The following is a 22265-nucleotide window of genomic DNA, read 5'->3' on the forward strand; positions in this document are numbered from 1 at the left end:
CATCACAGTGACCTCAGTTATGTTCAGTCATAAACCAAACAGACTTTTTCTGTTCCAACACTACGTACAAGCCATTAAAAAAATATATATATATATTAACCTATTTTATGTGCCTAGTACTGTTTTTTTGTGTAGAGTTACTTAGTTATTTTATAAAATAAATGATTAATTAGCTAATATATACAAAATGAAAAAAAAGTTAATCTATAATAAGAAACTAGGAAAAAAAGACTCAGTAAAATGCAGATTTCTTCCAGGGAACCAATGGTGAAGCACCTACTGCAATGACACCTCAACTGCCAGAAACAACCGGCTAAGATTTGCAAATCTTGCAACTATATTGACCTGTAACTTTGAAGGAATTTAATAAAATGTAATTATCAGTTAGTGAGTGTTATTGGGGTATTTTTTGGCAAAATGGAAGTTATCACTACACATGTGTGATTCCAGTGAATAATTATAAGTGAGAAACATGCTGTCTTCATTTAGAGACTGTTTTACTACAGAGGAGGACAGAGGACTGATGAACATTATGATGTCACAATGAAGTTGACCTTTGACCTTCGGATATAAAATGTCACCTCCTCATCATTTTATCCTATTAGATATTTGTGTGTAATTTTGCCAGAATTAAAAGTATAAAAGTGATTTTAAATAAGTTGTTTTCAAGGTTTTTCAAGAATCACAGAGGTCCTTCAGCATACAGTTATAAATGTGCACAAAATAAACTGGATAATCGTTCCAGTAGTATTCCAGATTAGCTCTGGACAAGATGCAGATCCAGTCATCATGCACACATGGAGGTGATTACATGATCCCCTCCTGGCTGTCCTGAGAAAACTGCTCGACTCTTTAGCTGCTTTATGGGAGCATTGGGGGCTTTTTTTTGCTGAAAAAAACTGCCTCCTGCCTGGAAACACCGCAGAGATTGAACAAAACAGTAAATGTGGTATTAAACCAAAGTAGTGTCCATAAAGAGCCTAAAAAGCTCTGTAGAGCTGCATAATTCTTTGTCGGTTTTCACCGTTAGCGACCCCTTTCACATTAGTCATTTGATTCATTTTTAATATAAAAAATATTAGTAAGTGGAGCTTAAATAAAAGCAGCATTCAGTAATTGATATCACTGTGAAGAGAGAAAAACAAAGTAGTGAGAATATCCAGGTCGGTTATAGTACATGAGTCATATGGCCTTTATTGTAATTAGCCTAAATGTGTGATTGAGTCGTCCCACGAGTGTGTATCGTCAGTGGACACGTGTCACCTGTGTGTAAGGTGCAGCCTGGTACAGTCCTCCACTTCTCTCTCTGGTTCATCTGTAAATGTAAGGATGTATAAAATGAGTGGGCACTCCTCTTCCCACTCTATGAAATGAAATTTCCTCAACCTCCATCTGCACACAGCGGTGAATAACTCACAGGGAATAAAAAAAAAAAAATCCCTCCTACACTGTTGATGCTCTGAGAGCGTGTTTAACTGGAAGAGCTGAATTACCCCTCGCTGTTATTCTGTTATTCTGAAGTGGCGGGTTTGTTCTCTTCATATTGAACACTTTGTGTGTGTGTGTGTGTGTTTTTTTCTCAAGGTCTCTGAAGTCGCGAGTGAAGATTATGGTAGATGGAACGCTGCTCGTCTCCAGTCTGCTCCCAGAGGATTCTGGGAATTACACCTGCATGCCGACCAATGGCCTGCTGACACCGCCCACAGCCTCTGCCAACCTCACAGTGATGCGTAAGTTACTGTGTTTACTCTGTAGTCGTGAGTCCTCATGAGAGATCAATATTTCTATTCTTCTTACTATTCCTTCAAATTTTCAACACAATACATTTCAACAATAAACTCAACAACCAAAGGGATTTTTAAAATGTTTTGACTTATTAGCACCAAAACAACATTGTAAAGTACAGTATTATGTAATAGCATATTAAAACACCAATAAATCAGTAGTTATATACACATATACAAATCGTCATTTGTTATTGTTAACTATGGTTAACTCTTGAATGTTACATATATTTTCAAATGTAGGATAGATGGAATTAAAAGCAGTTTTTGAATTTATTTATATAGTCTAATATCACAAATAACACCTTTGACTGAAAGGCGTTACAATCTACATCACTGATCTACGTCCCCACCTCGATTAGAGTTCACTAAAGCCTCATGAGGGTTTGCAAGGCTGTGTTGATTTTGAGAAATGTGTGAGAAAAGTAGGCCTGTATTACAGAATTTTTATTCAATTTTGTGAAGAAAACTGTAAGAAAATTGCTATTTTTAAGGTTTCTGGTTTAGATAGATAAAGATAAAAACTCAAAACTCAGCCACATCACTTGTTCAGTGGTTGTTCTGTGCTGTTATTGTTATGCACTGAATATAAGAAATATGAATAAAGTATGGCACTTACTCAGGGGTCATCAGTTTACCCAGTGATAGAAAAGGGGTCCCCTGAGAAAAAAAAGGTCTATCCTTCAACCCTCAATTCAGAAATTTTTTCCCCCAATAAATCCTTTAATGGAGGAAAAGCAGAGGACGGATCCCTCTCCCAGGACAGAGAGACATGAAATAGATGCTGTGCATACGGAATAGACCAACAAAATAAAATGACAGTCTGGACAAACCAAATGAGGAAATTATAGATGAATTGTAAACATATTCAGTATGAAGAATATGGATCTGAGAGTGACCTCCAGGTGCCACCAAAGAGACCTGAGCAACACAAGCTCCTCTCCACCACTGAGACCTGGAAAGAGGACAGACTGCACAAACACACACCATTCACACAGACGGGAGAAACACAGGGGGAGAGAGAGATGAGGACAACACACACACAAGGGAGGGAGTTAGAGAGAGGCAAGGCTGAATCTCCTGGAGGACGAAGATCTAAAACATCTGGAGAGAGGGAGAGAGAGAGGTCCCAGGATGGCCGGTGGTTCAGCTCACAGAAGGATGAGTGAAAAGAGAGGACAAGGAGGAGAGACTGGGGAGGGACACGCACACACACGTATCTGCTTCATCTCTGGGTGCGGTCGGTCAGGTGTCACTATGTCCTCACACACCTTTAAAGGGAGCTATTTATCCACAGTGGACAGGATCCACAACAAAAGGTATTTTAGCCACCTAACACAATCGATATCAGTTTAGGTGTAGCTTATATCATCAGACAGCCTTTTCAAACAGGAAACCACTGTTAAATAAGCAATATGTCATTTTCTCCAAAGCCACCAGGCTTAATTGCCAAAGACATTCATTTTTGAACACAATCTGTTTGTTTTATTGTGTGATTTCAGTGAACCTGCACTAACCAGGGGTTCAGCAGTAAAAACGTTCTGAATAAAGTGTACACTTAAAGTTTTTTTGCCAAGGAGTCTGGTGGATTCGGAGAGAGTGATATTTTTTCTTATATAACAGTAGTTTTTCATCAGAAAAGGCTGTCTGACAGCAAGGTAAAGCAGTGAAAACCTTCTAAATATAGCGTAATATAGCGAAACTGATATTGATTTCTATTAGCTGGGCCTTTTTTTTAGGTAGCTAAAATAGGTTTTGCTGCTGACCCTGTCCACTGCTTTGCTTCCTATACTGGTTCTCCAAACTCGCGGTGTGGCGACCGCCTTCTTCTGTTGGTTTTACACTAACTTTTAATAAGTACCTCGTACAACCCTACTTCAAAAAAAATCCCAAGCTATGCCTTCAAGTACACTTCTACATCGCAGCAGGAAAGTGGAAGGTGAAAACCCCCGGAGGTCAGCGAAAACAAGATGCTCTTCAACTTGTATTAACTTTATTGCCGTTACAACAAAAATACCACATAATAAATGCAGAGAGGACCATAAGCAGAGATACTTTCAAGTGCCATAGCTTAACAGCTTTTTAAACTTTATAAATTAAAGAAAGAGATGAAAAGGAGTGGCCAGAAAATTAAGATGCAGTCCTTTTCTGTTTTCTTTAATGCATTGGTTTCAGCTGTAGTCACGGCGACACACTGTAATAGAGAAAGTTAACACAAACACTCTCTACATCTGAGGTGTAAAACTGAACCAAAGCTTCCCTAGAAAATGCAATATCTTTCTTTCTTTTTCTTTCTTTCTTTCTTTCTTTCTTTCTTTTATAAGCCTGTTTATCTGTTCAACATAAGATTTAGTCTGCGTTTGATGGTAATCAGTGGATTAAAGGACATTTTAATCCATTTAGAAGTGACAGCAGCAGATCTTTGTGGTGGGCCCACTCCTTTTAAAGAAAAGCACATTTTGTAAGCTGTTTACTCGTACATGGTCCTGGATCAGATCACAAACAGTTAGAAATTACTTTTCCTCTGCACATTTTACTGTTGTTTGTCGAGTTGTAAAACCTGTGCAACACATCCAGTCAGCTGTAAATACAAGGAACAGCACTTGTAGTAAAGCATGGGCTCATAGAAAATTGATTACAACAAAACAATCCTGTTCTCAAAACGGATCATGGCGCCGTTTCTCTGCACCACTACAAGTGTTTTCCCACGTTATTGAAACAGTAAGATGTATTTAAAGTGCAGGATTTATTACAAAGTCAACAACTTGGTTCTTTTCTCCTCTGTTCAGACCCCGCCAAGGCTCTTGAAATGCCCCAGCAGACGTACCTTCCCACAGGTATGGATGGCGTGGTTGCTTGCCCGGCGGCAGCTCAGCCTCCACTGCTCCGTGTGGATTGGACAAAAGATGGAGAGCCACTTGACCTGTCCTTGGTGAGAAAAACAATATTTTCCACATGAAGGCGCAGTCACCATAATACTGCCCGACCTTTACTGTGTGCCCAGGCTCAAAATTTCTGCCCCTTGCTTTGTCTGGTCAACGCTACTCGAGTTATTGATTCCTGATACTGCGAACATGGCAGTGAACTGGCAGCTGAATCATTTTCTTTTTGCAGAGAAATGTCAGACACCTCTGCTGACTACAGGAATCTATGAAGCAACAGCCGTCACGAGCCCATCATGCAACACTTTTCTAACAATCAGCCCACTCAGCTTGCCTACAGAACAGCAGAATTTTCTTGCTATTACAGTGTGAGCACTGAGGTAGACATTAATGGTATTCAGATGCTTTAAAGGCATAGTTCAGATTCTTTGATGTAGGGTTGTCAGTGTAGATGCCAGCCGGTACGTGCCAACTTTGGAGAAGAGAGGTGCACACAGGGTCAGCAAAAAAGATATTTTAACCATTTAAAAAAGGTCCACATGAATAAAAATCCTTATCAGTTTTAATATATGCTATATTTAGACTATTTTCCCTGTTTACCTTGGCGTCAGACAGCCTTTTCTGACAGGAAATCACCATTATCCCTCTAGTGTGAACGTGCAGAAATCTCTGGCATAATAATCAATAATGATTTTGTCCTTGCCCCTAAAAGAAAATTGACATGGCGGATTTTACAGAATGCATGCCCCTTTCCGTTAAAACTTTCTTCTTTTCTTCTTATAAAGCCTGGTTTGGTGTAGCCGTGTGAGTTTTAGAATCATATAATCGGCTTTTATGTGTTATACAGAAGCCGGTTGTGATAGTGAAAAGGAAAAGAAAATGTGTGAAAATTTGTTGGAAATCGTAAGAAATACAGGAGATTGTCATCCCAGGAGAAAATAGGAAGAGGGTGATGAAAGACTTCTGGGAAAATATGGGAGGGTTGATAAGTATGTTCACTGAAATCACACAATAGCACAAACAAACAAATGGTGTGTTCAGACAGAAGCACCTGTGTGTTTATTTGCCCCAAACAGCCAGACATAAGCTAATGAACAACTAGCTAACAGGCTGTGTGTGTGTTTGGGTTCAGTTCAGCCTCTGAATGAACTCAACACTCACCAGAGACTCTGGTTCTTTCTTTTGCTTCCCTTCCGTCTCTCTCAGTTCTTTCCCCGTCTCCTCTTTGCACATTCATGAAGTTAAATGAAGCCGCTCCTCCATTTAGCAGTCGACATGCACAGAGACTAACTGCAGTGAACAGTTGAGGTCGGCTCTTCCGTGCCTCGCTGCTGCAGAAGGGTCAAGACGCGAGAGGGAAGATGAATCCGCTTTTCAGTCCCAGAAGTTTGAAAGCTCTCCTCCCGCCACTAAACATCTGGATCAGGACAGAATCCGGCATGACTCCAATGTTAATTCCTCTGGAAAATTCAGTCTGCCAACTTGCGCAAACGTACATCGTTCATTTCACCCAACAAAAGTGATGTGAATTTTGTGTCTAACCGCATCTTCGCACTAACTTTGTATACTCAGCAGCACCTCCTGTGTTCTGCAAAGTAAAATGACTGATTTCACACATGGAGTTTGTTTGGTTTGGAGCTACTTTTGTCTTATTTACCAGTGTTTTTCTGTTAGAACAGGCTGTCTTACAGTTAAGTGAAGAAAATAATCTAAATAAGCTAACTATAACATACACTTTGATATAATTTTTTTTAGGTGGACCTCTTTCAAGTGGCTAAAATACATTTTTTTTTTGCTGATCCCATCGCCAGCAGTACATTGATTAGTTTCTGTGCTGGCACCTCTGTCCAGAGATGCAAAAGTACACAGAGCAGAAGTACAGATACTCATGTAAAAAAGATTCTGGTAGAAGCATAAGTACTTAGTCAACTTCTTTATGTCAGTAAAAGTGAAAAGGTACAGGCTTTGAAATGTACTTAAAGTATGAAGGTGAAAGAATTGTCCTCTGAAAAAATAATCACTGGAATAAAAAAAAAATTTAAGAAATAAAAGTAAAAAGTTGTCAGAAAAAGTAAAGTACATGTACCTGAAAAATCTTAAGTACAGCTTCAAAATATTTGTACTTAGTTACTGTCTGCTTCTCCAAACTGGAGGCAAGTCGACCTCCATCTACTGTAGCTAACACACTGACTTTTGATAAATACCTCATGCAACCCCACATTAAATGATCTCAACTGTCCCTTTAATGGGACATTCCTTGTGTCCACTGATGGAAATATCCTCTCATAGCCCTATTCAACTGAAAAGTCATTCAACCACATACTGTACATCTTAATGGACAGGGACGGCATGTTCTGCCTTAAAAGCTTTCGAAGGAATCCCCAAGGAGCTCCTCACTGTTCCGTCCAGTTCAACCAGTTCGCTTCACTTCATGTGACGGATGGGTGTAGGAGCCTTGATACCGTAAATGAGGGGCAAAGGTGTGACATCCCAGTAGATTACAGCAACATTTTAGATCAGAAAATCATGGCTGCATGTGTTTTTTTTTCTCTCTTTCAAAATAAGAGACAAGCATGACAGCTTTTAAAACCATGTTCTTTGTCTTGCGTGCAAAAGATCCACCCACTTCCTCCTCCTCCGCCTTTGCATGCTGAGCCGACCCCACCTCCCTCAACACTTTTGTCTGTGCGATGGACACGCCAGCAGATGAGACGCGCTGCAGGAAATGTGATAGATTCCTGTAGTGCGGGACACAGGCGTTGGAGTCAGGCTGTTATTCTGCCAATTATTCCAATTCCACCACGGATGTCACAAGCTCTCCTACTCACAGTAATATGTTCTCACAGCCTCATTCTGGAGAGGATAATAGCAGTTTTGACTTCATTAAACTGAGTGGGAACCTTTTGCGCAGACAAAGCGCAACAAGAGCCTTCCGCTATGACTTAATGGAAAAAAATGACTTGAAAATGTATCTGCTTTTAATGCAAATGCCTCGAAAATCTCATTTCTGTTTTCTGTGTTTGGATTCACTCTAAGAAATGATCAAGAGAACATCCAAACAGGGTTATTTAAATCTGAGAAACAGAGGATAACACTGCCATTTACATGTTGTTTCGATATCATCTCGCAAAAGCTGTGCCAACATTAATAAATAATACACAATTTTAAAGAAGTTTGGAAATAATCAGCCCAGCAGGGATTTAAGTACTTAACCACTGCAGGACTGTGGCAGGCAGATATCAAAAAAACGATTTCCGTAAATCCTTCAAACAGCTGTGGAGCTCATATGTGGCTTTGGAGTGGTTGCAGATTTCCTGCTCTTTAAGCTCTTTGCGCACTTCTAACTTAATACACATATACATATATATATATATCTACATATACATTTTCCATTGATGCTATGTTTATTTCAGGACTGGACATACTAGTTCATTTTCTTTTTTGCTATCAGAGATGTGTGAGGATTATGCATTTCTTCCAGTATCCAGGATGGACCTTGAAACCAGAAGGCTCTTTGTTCATGGCCACAGTCAATGACGATGCGGCAGGCGTGTACATGTGTACTCCTTACAACAGCTACGGCAGCATGGGTTCATCCAAGCCAACAAAAGTAATTCTACAGGTAAGCGAGCAGTCAAGGACTACTTTCACCTGAGAGATACTGTATGTAACATGAATGCATTCAAAGGGATAGTTCAGATTATTTGATGCAGGGTTGTAGGAGGTACTTATATATACTCAGTGTATTATCTACATCAGGTGCTGCTTTGTATGTCCCCAGTTGAGAGTAACAGCTAAGCAATGTATTGAGGCAAAGAACGAGGTCAGCAACAAAAGCAACAAAAGGCATTTTAACCAGTTAAAAAAGGTCCTCCAAAAGAAATCAATATTAGTTTAAGTTTACACTATATTTAGAATATTTTCACCGCTTTACCTTGCTGTCAGAGCCAAACTCCATAGGTGAAATCAGTAACTTTACCTCACAGAACACAGGAGTTGTTGGTCTACCAGTGCCTTGATCTTTTAGTTTGTTTGTGTTATAGTGTTACTTTGGAGTTTCACGAGGTTAGTTTGAACACAAACTAGCAAACTGGGCAGCGGTAGACCAGCAACTCTCATGCTCTGAGGTAAAAGGACTGTTTTTGCCAAAAGAGTCTGGTTGACCAAGAGAGGGCAATATTTGGCTTATATAATAACGGTTACTCATCGGCAAGGGCTAACAGCAACATACTCTAAATATAGGGTTTACTCAGATTAATATAGATTTTTGGTGGGTGGACCTTTTTTTAGGTGGCTGAAATATGTTTTGTTGCTGACCTGTTCTACAGCAGTACAGTACTTAGCTGTAAAAAAAGACACACCTAAACACAATAACAAAAACAAGCTGACAGATTGAGGCAGTGATAGACCAGCAGCTCCTGTACTCTGCTAACGTAAAATGACTGATTTCGCCTATGGAGTCTGGTTGGTTCAGACACAGCGATGGCTGGCTCATCAAACTGCAGTTTCCTGTCAGAAAAGGCTGTCTGATGGAAAGGTAAAGGAGTAAAAATATTTAATATTTTTATTTGTTGCTGATCCCGTCTACAGCTTGGCTTATATGCTGGTGCCCCTCTGTCTGCCCCAAACTCAGGGCTTGCTGACCGCCATCTCTTGTAACTAAGACTGTCCATCAATAAGTATCTAATATAACCCCACACCCCATAACGTAAGACAGAGTACATTTCTTGCACCATAAAGCTCAAATTGTTGGTCAACCCTGCCCAGGAAGCTCACTGAATCTGTCCCTCTAGTTGTACTAAACTGTCCATCTACACCACTCTGCATGTATATTAATTAGCCGAGACTGCATCTGTCACGGCGAATTAAAAACTTAACAGAAACGACATTTTATTGACCTTTTCACTCCGACGCGTGAGCCCTCTGGCATTAACGGAAGTCAACTCTCACTCCCCACAATGGCTCCACTATTGGGGAGTTAATTGTGGTGTCTAATCCTTTTGTTATTAAGATAATCTTGTCCAAAGCGGCAGTAATCCAGTCTTAAAATCCATTGTTGGCATTGCCGCAGTCTCCTTGATTCAGCTACATTGCTTTGGCAATTCGCAGGACCCCCCATCATTCAGCGTCACTCCAGAGAAGCAGTACAGAGAGGAGGCCGGTAGGACCCTGCTCATCCCATGTCAAGGAAACGACGACCCGACAATTAAAGTGACCTGGAGCAAGGTAAACAACTCAGTACTGCTCATTAAATAAGTAAACAGTGCTGTTTTATTCATGGCACTCCAAGGGTTTACAAGGACATCCTTTTTTGTTTTATGTTTTCTATTAACCAAACTCATGTTTACAAAAGCTGTCTTTTTATATGCAGTAAGTACAAAGAAAAATGATTACAAAAATGTGCATGTACTAAAAGATATGGTGCACTCTGGACATACTCTGATGTTTTGTCTTGTTGTCTTGTTCTGTTGCGCTATTCAAGACCTTTCAGAAAATGTGTCTGTAATGGCTTTTAATTTCTAGTGAATTCATCCATTATTGATGTTCACACCATCAAACATCCTTAAATACACAATGAATTAAATATGTGTTTTTTTTTCTTTGAGGAAAGTGTTCCTTTATTGATTTACTTCTCTTTTTTTTTTGTTAAATAACACTTTTTATTGAAGGTCCAGTGTTTCCATTTTTTCATATTTAATAAATCACAGTGGGAAAAGAAAAACAAACAAAAAAACAAAATCCAAAACTGTAACCACCCACACAGGCAGCCTTAGTGTTCAATTAAGTAAAAATCTGTTGTACGATAATTTCAGTTTTACTGTAAAACTATAGTGTGGTATCAGTGAGACAGACAAGGAACAGACAGAGGACTGGATGAAGGTGATTCTCATTCAGGAGGCAACAAAGACAAGCTGTTAAATTATGAAATGAAAGGTTACCACTTCTCAGTGAAATGATCATTAGATCCTCCAAGTACATATTTAATTTTGTCAAGGCTCAAGAAAGAGACGACATCTTTTAGTCCAGCAGAATGAGCTGGTGAAGTAGGAGACTTCCAGGTGAGACGTGTTGCACCTGAAGAGTGGTAAGGGCAATAATGTCATTTAAGATAGGTTTGTCTGGCACTCCGAAAATCACTTCACTGGAGTATTTTTATTGAAAATCCCTCTTTTTTCTTTTAATGTAAAATGCTGAAGTGTTTTTAATCACTCATCCTGCTCTCATCCAATTAAAAGTGGTTTGAGGTGACAAGTAAACCTATCAAGTCATGGTATGTAATAGCTAGCAGAGGTATATATATATGTATATATATATATTTATATATATATATATAAATATACATATATATATATATATATATATATATATATATAAATATACATATATATATATATATATATATATATATATATATATATATATATATATATATATATATATATATATATATATATATATATGTCGGAGGTGTTTGTGTCATTTGGCAAAAACTTTGTTTAGATTATTACTCATTTCTCCCTCATCCACCTGCTCTTGATCTAATGATGCAGTTAAGGGAGGTGTGGATAGACATCAACAGACCTCTGCAGCTCTACAATATGTCGTGCTGTATTTGCTAAGCCAGCCCACTTCTTAGTGATCCAATTAAATCTGAAAAATTAGATCACATTGCTGTTGTAATTAAATCCTCTCCCCATATATCCCATTTTACTCCGCAATACAGCACGTTATGTAAGTAAAAGGTGCCCCAGCTGCCGTTTCACTTTGACTTTAAACACAGAATATGTTTGTTCTGCCACCAGGGGGTCTCTCACGTTAAAACAGTAAGAAAAGACACGATTTGATGATGTCATGAAGCAGCGTGGGATCATGGGAGTGGTTTTCTTAATTGTCAGACAAACCAGTGAAAGTCTGTCTGACATGACTCATGCAGAAATCATGTTCACAGATGAGGTGATATTTAAATTTCAGTCACATAATTTTTGTCAACTTCTTCACTCTCTAACATATCCCGTCATTTCCCATAAGTTATAGAAACTATCAGCGAGCTGGAAATGCATCGTTACTTTGACTAAATCTAGGATTTCTCTTGTTTTTAAGAGATGTTAATGTGGAAATGTTACATATTTTACTTTTAAGGACTAACTGTACCAACGCTGAAAATTCAGTTAGTGCTGCCATCAAGTGTTCAACAACATGTTTTGTGGTCAGAAGTGCAACCCTTTTGATGGCCTTTAAAATTTCTATGGCAAGAAAAACGATGAAGAATAAATTTAAAAAATAAAAATTTAAATTAATTAATTGGAATGATTGCCCAGCTGAGACTCCTAGTATCATAAATTAAGGATTTTTCATATATGCAATGGCTTGATATGGAAAAGGTTCTCTGCCTGATACCTTTTTATATCTACAGAGGATGCAGGTCCACACAGCGGTCATTTAAGGTGTTACCCTTCCCCAGAAAATACTCGAATGGTGAACTAGAATAATCCTGAAAAACTGGAGAGCTGTACAAACTTCAGTTTACCAAAGCAAATCTCATCAGCGGATAGTATAGGTTATTTAAAAGCAGTCTGAATATGGACTGACTACAAATAAGACAGGAGTTCATGTTCCCTAGGACTGATTTACAAGAGAGATATTTTCTTACAGCACATAAGTAATGGGAAAATATGAAAAAGCCTACTCTGATATAAAAGGCAGAATTGCAAGTTGTGTATGAGGTTAGAAAAGTAATCTGTATAGTGTATACTTAATTCCCCTCTCGATGACCCCAAATAACGCCTCACGAATGAAGGAGGAATGGGAGGCTGGAATGAACACGGATGTATCACTCGATCCCTGGAGGGAAACGTGATGGCCAGTTCTAATACTTGGAGGAAGTTAACAGGATACTTTATGAAATGAAAAAAAAAAACAAGCAAAGTGGACTCCCTTCAATTGAGAAAAGTGCTGGAGAAAACATGGACCACAACCTTGTGTGTATATGTGTCCTCTGAGAGCGAGAGCTAGCTCCACAGCTAACTCACACAGCAGTTAGCCTATTATAGCAACAGGTAAACTTGCTAACTAGCAAGATGTCTGTCCATCAGCTAACTCTGTAAGCAAAATCAACTTGGAAAAATCAAACTGGCCTTGTAAACATTTAATGACATCTTTATGACAAGTCCAAAATATACCACTTTACTTGAGGTCAAGGAAAACGTTCAAAACACACTTAGAATAGTCTCATGACAGCCAGTGTCAAAACCAACCACAAGTGAAAACATAATGTCATGTTAAAACATAACGCTAAACAGTTTCTTTAAACTTGATGTCAGGTTGTCATGACATTGACATGTTATATTGTCTTGGTTAATGTCAAGTTGTCATAACAAAGACATCTCAAACAATGTCAACTTTGCATTAAAATGACATAATTCACTGAATGACAACAGTCATAACTGTCATAAAAACACCTCCATGTTCACAACAGGTGTCATGACATGGTTATGGCGGTGAAATGACAATCTTATGCACACCTCTTCAAAACTTACTCTTAAACTTTTTTTAATTTTATGAAGTAACACATGAGATTTTGTTAAAGGTTTTATTTCTTAAATTACATTTTAGTCTCATATTTTTTAGTCAACAGTATTGAATGTAGGTATAATCACAGTTAGTGTTTAATGACGGCCGTCTCGTCTTAGTCATGGAAAGAAAGGTCATTGATGAACATGTTTCGTCATGGTTTTTGTTAATGAAATTACTACAAATTCAAAATCCAGACACTGGGACCGGAATCAATTGACAGTATCACAAAGTGGTTGTGCGTGCTGTGTAACAGACTAACTCTGATTTAGTGTGAAGGCACTCTATAACGTCATTCATATTTTGGAATTTTAAATCCAATTTGCTGGTGTGGCGTGCCAAAAAAAGAGGAACACATCAGAGTCCTAGTATTTCTGCCTGCATATTAGCTGCACTATATGACATATGCACTATATGACATGAATGTAATTAAAAACGTTAGCTTGAGAAGAGATCCATTGTGCTGGTAATTTGATTTTTTTTAGTTTTCTGTCCATCCCAGGTGTATCAACAGTGTATTTAGACAGATAGAGAGTTTTTTTCCGTATGTTAATGGTGTTTGTGTTCTCTGTAGGTTGACTTGGCTCGTCGCACGTCGTATTCCATAGAACCCAACGGTTCTCTGCTCCTGCAGCCGCTCACAAAGGACCACCAGGGGGCGTGGGAGTGCAGCGCTGCTAACCGTGTAGCCTCAGTGACAGCCCGCACACAAGTCTTTGTCCTGGGTGAGTGCAAACAGAAGGACTCCTATCTGGAAGCACCGCAGCAGTTCTGCTGTTACGTGAGCCGTCCACATTAAAATTTATTTATTTATTTTTTTTTCAAATTGTTCTCTTCATACCTGTGTAAAACTCTTATTACACCCAGCACAGGCCGGATGCCTGTGCCTCCAATCCGCCTCCGATGGATAAATGTGGTACATCTAGAGATGGCCTCTAAACTTTAGCGGTATCAGGGAGTTGAAGTGCTGGCCGATATCCATCAACTCCTCTCCGTTCCTTCCATTACAGGAACCAGTCCCCATGCGGCTACTTCTCTGTCCGTCTCTCCTGGGGTGAAGCAGGCCAACATATCCTGGGAGGCAGGCTTTGATGGAGGATCAGCACAGACATTTTCAGTTTGGTGGGTGTAAAGCCTCCCACTTTCTTCTTGGGCTGTAACCATGGCAGCCATCGACAGCGCTGGTATTACTCTATTGATCTCAAGGATGAGGAATTCATTTATCTGTTATCACTTCTTGGCAGCTACAATAAAAAACGGTGCTGCAGAGCATAGCTTTATAATGCAGTGGCCATGCTAGCTACAATAGGAGGTTACTGACAAAAGAGAGCGTAATACATTTGCTTCTGGTGAATCAGCACTTTTTTTTATTGGCTTAGAAATCACACATGAATATCTTCTGTATTTTGGCCATGCCTGTGATGTATGAAATGACTGTGATGTCAGGATAAAAGGATGTAAAACTGCAGCCAGTTGGACAAAAATGAACCAAAATTATTCTGCTCAGAATCTCCTTTCACTAACTATATCCCTGAATTTCAGTTATAATGAATGAGATGTATTAAAGCTGCAGTATGCAGTTAGAACATACACAATGCAAAACCTTACACCTCTCCATCTGCTGCCTTGTGTCGCCCTTCTAAGCTCCTCCCACTAAAAGAAGCACCAAACATGCATGCGAATTTTGCTGGGCTTGAAGGTGGCGCTTGTCAATGTTGTCAACTTTTGTTAAGTAACAACACTTGAAAATTAATATCTGTTCCCCTCAGCTAGTTTTGGCTGACTCAGAGCAAAGAAAGACACATAGAACCCAGATAACCCATTTGTTCAGAGTCACTGTCATTGGGTAGCTATGTGTTAAACTAAAACTAAACTTGGACCGCATTGGCTATCGTCCTGGGTCCTCCAAAGACAACTGCCAGTGTTTCTAGGCTTCCAGAGTAGCCAGCGGATATCCAGATAACAGATATCGGCATCAAAAGATTAAAAAAAAAAAAAAGAATTATTTATGAATGGATGGGCACCCCTTAATTAGATATTATTAATAATATGCAAAAGGACTTATGTCAACCAAAATTTTGATACAATTTTTACCAACAGCAGCTTTAAATAGCAGGTTATTTTCAGTAAATTAATGTAAAAGTTAGTTTTTTGAAAAATATGATTTAGTCTTCAAATAGAAGAGTAATATTTAGATGTTTGTATTTTTTATGCTCAGAGAATACAAGCAGTGATATACAGAAAACTTCTACTAATGCTCATCTTAATCACGTTGTAACCTGGAAGCGCTACATGAGATGAAGATGAGATGAGCTATCTTAATCCCTGAGAGGGAACTGGGTCATCAGCACAGCAAGGAGCAGCACAGAAATAAATATAAATTACATCAAAATACAAAAATAGATCAGCCAATCAGTCTAAACAACCTCCAGAAGTCTCAGCTGCTCCTCACTCTGACAGCCTGACATGTTATGACCATATATGATGAAGGATAGGCAACTTTTTTTTTTTGAACTTTAACAGGATATAATGTGATTTTTTTTTTCCTGTTGACATTTCAGCTGAAACCTTCTGTCTCATCTTATTAGCACTTTAACTTCCAGCAAATTAAATTGTAATGATCATGTAGTTTTTTGACAATTATGAAAGGTGTGTGGGCAAATGTTCACAACATACTTGTAAAATCAATTACAACAGAACAGAAAAGGCTCCTGCAAATGTCATGTGTTGCTCTTAGAAAGTGAACTAATCTCTGCCCTTGTGTTTTACATTATAAAGATGATCTGCTTTATGCACCACAGTAACATACAGTATGTAGACTGAAATCACATTATTTTCAAGTGTGTAAAAGAGGAGGACTTCACAATTATCCACACCATGTTAATGTGAATAATATTCTGCTCTCTTCTATTTTCTCACAAAAGATCAATCACACCACTTCTGTAGGGTCAAAGCTATCATCTTCAAAAACAAAAAGGCCTTATTTTCAGACTGACATTAATAATTTTCAAAAGTTCCTCCCGTTTTGAAATGGTGAATAGATTTTTTTTTTTTTTTTTTTTTTTTTTTTGGCCCCAGGTCAAGTAATTTGCTCTGTATAAAATAGAAGTGTAGAACCTCAGCTCCGGTAGAACATGAAAATCACCATAATTGGAGTTGCAAGCTCTCTGTGCAATTGCAGGGATACATCAGTGCTGTCTCTGCCACAAAATCCGGAGCGGATGATGAGTATGAATGATTAATGAAACCTACTTTTCTGTCATGTTTCATAAAGCCAGACTCCCAGAATTTCACGCCGCTCTTTTGTTCTCACTTCTTTCCTCCCTTCCTCTGCAGGGTGAAGAAGATCTCAGCGAGTGATAATGACGGGAAGCAGGACTGGTTCTCTGTGCCAGTGCCCCCCTCCTCTGGTACCAGGCTGCAGGTGACAGGCCTGTTCCCTGCCACCGACTACCAGTTCAGCATCCTGTCGCAAAATAAGATGGGCACGGGACCCTTCAGCGAGATCGCCACCGCCCGGACCTTGGGTCAGTACCGTTCCCCAGCTTCCTCTAAATCTGGTGCAGTCCTACAGCCAGGTCCATTTTGAATCCAGTCGCACAGTTGCACAATATCTTATCAAGTGTTGTATCTTTCTCCACTCTTTTTTTATTTGCAATTAACAATACACAAAACATTCAGCTAGCAGGCTTTTTATTTTTAGCCAGTGCTGACTGTCTCACCAGCAGCAGATTATATCAACTGTAGCCAATTAAAGTTAATCTTCTGAATAAGTTGCCTAAAGGACCAAAAGAAACTTGCTTTTTTTGTAGTTGATATGCTAACTAGTATGGAATGCCATTTAATCTTAATATGAAATAAATAAACGTAAATATATGTCACTCATTCATGAGAGTTGGTACAAAACCATATTTTGAGGGTTTTTTGATTTTTACTTGAGTAAAAACTCACATAGAGTTGAGGCAGAGCAGGATGCCAGAGGTGCCAGGAGCCAAACCTGGCAAGAAAACCACCTTGGTACTGTTTTCCCTGTCATCAAACTGACCTCCGTCGGCCTCGGAGGCCGTGTGTCGTCCTGCTGCTTTTTTCTGAATCACTGAGAACCAGGCCTCATTCATTTGAATATAACAGATGGAAATAAATAGAGCTGGAAAATAAATGTGTTTATGGGAATTAAAAATCCCTTGAAAGGTTGTCAGTTTTTTTCTTTAAATAAAAAAAACAATATACTTATTTATTGAACTATATTGACTCATGTATATTTACATGAATTTCTATATTTGTTACCTCATTTATTTAGTTTGAGGATTTATTTCATTGCCATATTTTTTATTTCATATTGAGATAAATGGCATTCAATAAGCCACAAGCTGGTATCTGCTGTTTTTTTTTAGTTTAGGCTGTCTCATCAGTAACTTATAGGGAAAGTTCACCCAAAAATGAGAATTCAGTTATTATCTACTCATCCTCATGCTGATTTAAGGTCAGGTTTAGCGTTTTTAGTCCACAAAACACTGCTAGAGTTTGACAGGAAACAAAACCTGATAAACTGCCTCTATCCTGCCCGTCTTGTGTAATCCAAGTCTCCTAAAGCCCCAACATACCCAGCTGACTTTAAAGACATCATTTACACCATGATTTTAGCCTAAATCTTCACTGAAGAGCACACTGACTGAACTGGGTGTGTGTGGTGTGATGGTACATGTGTGTTAGTGGGCGGCATATCAGGTCTTCAGGAGACTCGGATTATGCCGGACAAGCAGTATGGAGGCATGTTATGTTTTTTTTTTCTGTTTGAAAACCGGTCACCGTTCTCTTCTGTAAAGCTGTTTTCCTGTGAAACACCAGCAGTGTTTTGTGGACTGAAAAAACTAAACCTGACCTTCAATCGGCACGAGGGTGAGTAGATAATGACTGATCTTTCATTTTTGGGTCAACCATCCCTTTAAGTAGTCTGTGCATCACTCTCCCATTTGATCCAGCATTCTCAACACAAACCTAAACTTATTTTTTCACTTAAATCTCTAAACATCTATTGAATGGATTGCCATGAAAGTGTGGACAGACATACTTGTCCCTCTCAGGATGAATTGACGTAACTGTGATGATCCTCTGATCATACATCTACCAGCATCATCAGGTCAAAATTGTAATTTGTCCGATACTTTGATTTATGACCTTGACGGAAATCTTTAAGAGCTGGTTAACTCATGATTGAAGAAGTTTCAGGAGACCTTGATGTTTTTCACAGAAGCATTTATTGTAGCTCGATCGAAGATCAAGAGAACAGAGGAGCAAAAGAAGTGATTCACTGTGTAACTGCCGCCCAATTCTGAAGATGTCCTCCTGTGTGGGTGTATTTAACCTCGGTATTTGAAACAAATACTTTAACTTAAGTCACGTTTTCATGTTTGCCTTCTACTCCAATTTTCTGTCCGTGTGTTTGGTTCAAACGGTAAAGCACAAATGTATCCTCCTACACCCTCGGTCTGTCTGGGAGACGGAGACTTATCTGGACAGCTGCACTGGCCAGCCCTGAGACAGAGGAGAGGCAGAGATAGTGGCGGGGGGGGGGGGGGGGGGACTCCAAACCTTAACTTAAAAGGAGGAAAACTCCTACACAGCAACCAAATACCTACTAAGCTCATGACATTTCCATCTGTGTCAGTTGCACTTTGTATCTACTGCTAATTATCAGGCTAACAGTCTAACCAGGGTTGGGAGGGTTACTTTAAAAGAGTATTACCTGTTAAAAATGCAGTCAGTTATGTAATCCAAGTACCAGAATATTAAAGTAATGTAGCTTTGCCTTAATCAAAACGATTCATTGATGAATTATTCCTGTCACAGTCTTGTCACTTGAAAAATAAGTCCAAACATATGGAGCGCACACATTTTTTCAAGACACCTGTTGATCATTTTCTCACTTTATCAATCAGTTGTTTGGTCCAAAAAAAAAAAAAAAGTCCAAGATGACATCCTCAAATGTCTTGTTTTGTCCACCACTCAAGAATATTCAGTTTACTGTCAGAGAGGAGTAAAGAAACCAGAAAATATTCACATTAAAGAAGATGATATCAGAGAATTTTGACTTTTTTTAAATTAAAAAATGACACAAAGCGGTTAATTTACAGATGTAGATTAATTTAATAGTTGGTTAATAATAGATTAGTCATTGCAGCTTTAAGTGTAAACTGTTCCTCCCTTTGTTGTGCACATTTATTTATTTATTGATTGATTGATTAAATGTAACTTTAATATGTAATGGTATACAGTTACCTTTTTTGTATCCAGATTACATAATCCCGTTACATGTACTCCCCAAGCCTGATGCTAACATGTTAAAGTGAGATGGTGAAGATGGTAAACATTACATCTCCCAAAGATTAGCATCAGCAAGTGTTGTCAGATTATGTTAGCATTTACTTCAAAGGACCACTGTGCCTAAATACAGCCTCTCAGAGTGAGTGTGGCTCTAGACACGCGGTCTTATTTTACCTGTTATCCAGCAGTGAGTTGGATCTTCAAAGCTGTTTTCATGATCTTGTCTACAGTTTTCTTGGAATGCTCCAGTTTTTTGCTCCGGGGCGAACATTCAAATCCAATGTTTCCACAGAATGTTCTTCTCCTCTTCTTAACTGGATGAACAGTACTTAGAAGAATGTTTAGCCCTCTGCCCCAGCCGGTGACAGGCCGAGGCAATGGATGGTGCAGTCTGTGAAAATGTTGTGAGTTAAATGTTGATTTTGCCCCTGGAAAGAATTTATCTTTCCCGGCAGAGAGTAGACATCCTTGAGACATCTAAGAGATCACGAAAATACCTTTGAAGCTTCAACCTGCTGCTGGATAAGAGGTAAAAAAAAATAACTGTAGACTCCTTTACCAAAGATATGTGTTCGAAATAGAGCAAAGGGTCTTCCTTGGTGAAACAATCCAGCAGATCATGGCGAATTTAGTAGCTGAAATCTTTCAATTCAATATTTATGCACAATGAAACATTACCAGTATTCCAGGCTTATTAAGGTAAGGTGCGTTTGGAGCAAGTAGCTCTCTAAATAATAGGCATAAGTGGGCTACACCTGTTGACAGGAGATGTGTCATTGTTAATGACAACATTTTTGGACACAATTTTGTAGCATGAACATTTGATAGTCTTATCACAAAATTAAGTGAACTTTCGAAATATTGCTATTAGGCCTGAAATACATTAAACATCAGTGTTGGGTAGAGTACTCAAAATCAGGAAAGGTGCAATTACTCCTATAAAAAGTGTCACAAGTAAAACAGCGACTGAATGCTGCCTCAGAGACTGACAGGTTTCACAACACAGAATACAGTACAAAGTTTCTTGTTGAGTTTGGCTCCTGACAACTGAGGGCTGAGTCAGCTAACTTAGCTAGCTAGAGCTAATGGCAGTTAGATGCTTTAGCAACAAGTAAAGCCATCTTTTCAAGAGGAAAAACTGTAAAAGACCTCAGTACTGTATTCTTAGGCTGTGTTCAATCCTGGTCCATCTGTGTTCACTGTGGGTCCTCTTCCACCATATGAGCTCTGGGTCTTTAACCTGTTCTGTTCAAGATATTTGGAACCTTGGTGCTATCTAGTGAACCAGATAGCAGAACCGTTGTAATCAAGCATGTCTTTTACAGAGTTCAAGAAAACCTGCTTTTTCTGGTTCCAGCTGGGAACCACTTTTTCAAGTACTGCTTGTTAATTTTTAGTGGAATTGCTTTAAATGAGTCAAAATTAGGTGGTTGCAGCAGCTAATTTAGCAGAAACTCAGAGGACAGCAAAGGGAAAATCAGAAAGTATGGCAGACATATTGATGTACCATACTGTCGCTAGCTAGCTAGAACAAGATTTGAGGTGGTGAACGTCTTTGAAGACATAGTGATGTTCCATACTGTGCTAGCTAGATGAAAAAGACCTGGCAAGAAGAGTAAGACATACTGAGACAAAAACAATATGAAAGATGTGACTAGACAACAAAGATGTAACAACGTGAAGAGATGCAACAAGACACAAAGATGTAAAGGATGTAACAAGATGACAATTACGTAAAAGACTTAACAAAAACTACGTAAAAGGGGTAAGAAGACAAAAACAATATAAAAAACTTAAAACAAAAGAGATGCACCAAGACGAAAAAGATGTAACAAGATGTAAATGATGCAACAAAACGAAACAGACAAGACAGGGAGACTTGACCACGGAGAAAAGGTGAGGTTCAGTTAGCTTTGCACAGAATCAGCTGGTCCGTAGTGCAACATTTTACTTTTATTCTCTTGAGTACATTTCAGAGCAGTACATTTTAACTTTTACTTGAGTGAGAATGTTGAATCGGCACTTCTACTTTTAGCAGAGCCTGTTTTACACAAGTATCTGTACTTCTACTCGAGTAAAGAATGTGTGCACTTTTGCCACTCTGGTTACTACACACCCGATAAATATACCGCACGCCATGTTTGATATAGGTTTGATCAAACCTAACGATCTGATCATTAAACTGAACTTTGCAACTTATTTGGACTGTGCAAAAGACCTAACATCAAGCTCGACTGTGCTCCTCTCACAGTCCCAAGGTTGAACATCTGTGGCAGTAGCAATTTCCTCCCCTGTAATTTAATTTTTCCACCAGGATGTATCTGGCTGATGAGACTGAAGGTCTTTCTCATTCCCTCTGGATCAGATCCTCCTCCACGGAGAAATAAACTAAAGCCCCCATCGTCGCTGTCAGCTGATCAGGGCTCAGCGGGTGTCGTTCTTCAGTGGTCCCTTCCTGAGGCTCAGCAACCTCCCATCACGGGCTTTGTTCTCCAATTCCGTAGCGAGCAGGGGGAGTGGCTTATTTTGGATGAAGACATCAGTGCCAACAGCAGTGAGATAGTCGTTCCAGGTCTACGCAAGGTAATAAGCCAGTCGCACTGCTCCCTCTGAGACTAATCAGTCCACGCCGCTTGTTGAATGCCTTGGAGATTTATATCTAGGCTATACCTCCATGGTTTTACTTTTGTTGACTCTCAATTAT

The 22265-nt window shown here is 39.0% G+C and overlaps 1 protein-coding gene across 1 annotated transcript in view; it reads left to right on the forward strand.

The window, feature by feature from the left end:
* The window catches only part of igsf9a (immunoglobulin superfamily, member 9a), an 85194-nt gene that overhangs the window by 53238 nt on the left and 9691 nt on the right, over positions 1–22265 (forward strand). The window contains exons 8-15 of the mRNA XM_084746255.1: positions 1585–1730; positions 4574–4716; positions 8148–8288; positions 9776–9892; positions 13812–13962; positions 14248–14359; positions 16574–16764; positions 21927–22144. Of these exons, the coding sequence (XP_084602381.1) occupies positions 1585–1730; positions 4574–4716; positions 8148–8288; positions 9776–9892; positions 13812–13962; positions 14248–14359; positions 16574–16764; positions 21927–22144 (1219 nt within the window). The remainder of the gene's footprint in view (positions 1–1584; positions 1731–4573; positions 4717–8147; positions 8289–9775; positions 9893–13811; positions 13963–14247; positions 14360–16573; positions 16765–21926; positions 22145–22265) is intronic.

The sequence above is a fragment of the Lutjanus erythropterus genome, chromosome 20 (assembly GCF_056507025.1).
Source record: "Lutjanus erythropterus isolate fLutEry1 chromosome 20, fLutEry1.hap2, whole genome shotgun sequence".
NCBI lineage: Eukaryota > Metazoa > Chordata > Actinopteri > Lutjaniformes > Lutjanidae > Lutjanus > Lutjanus erythropterus.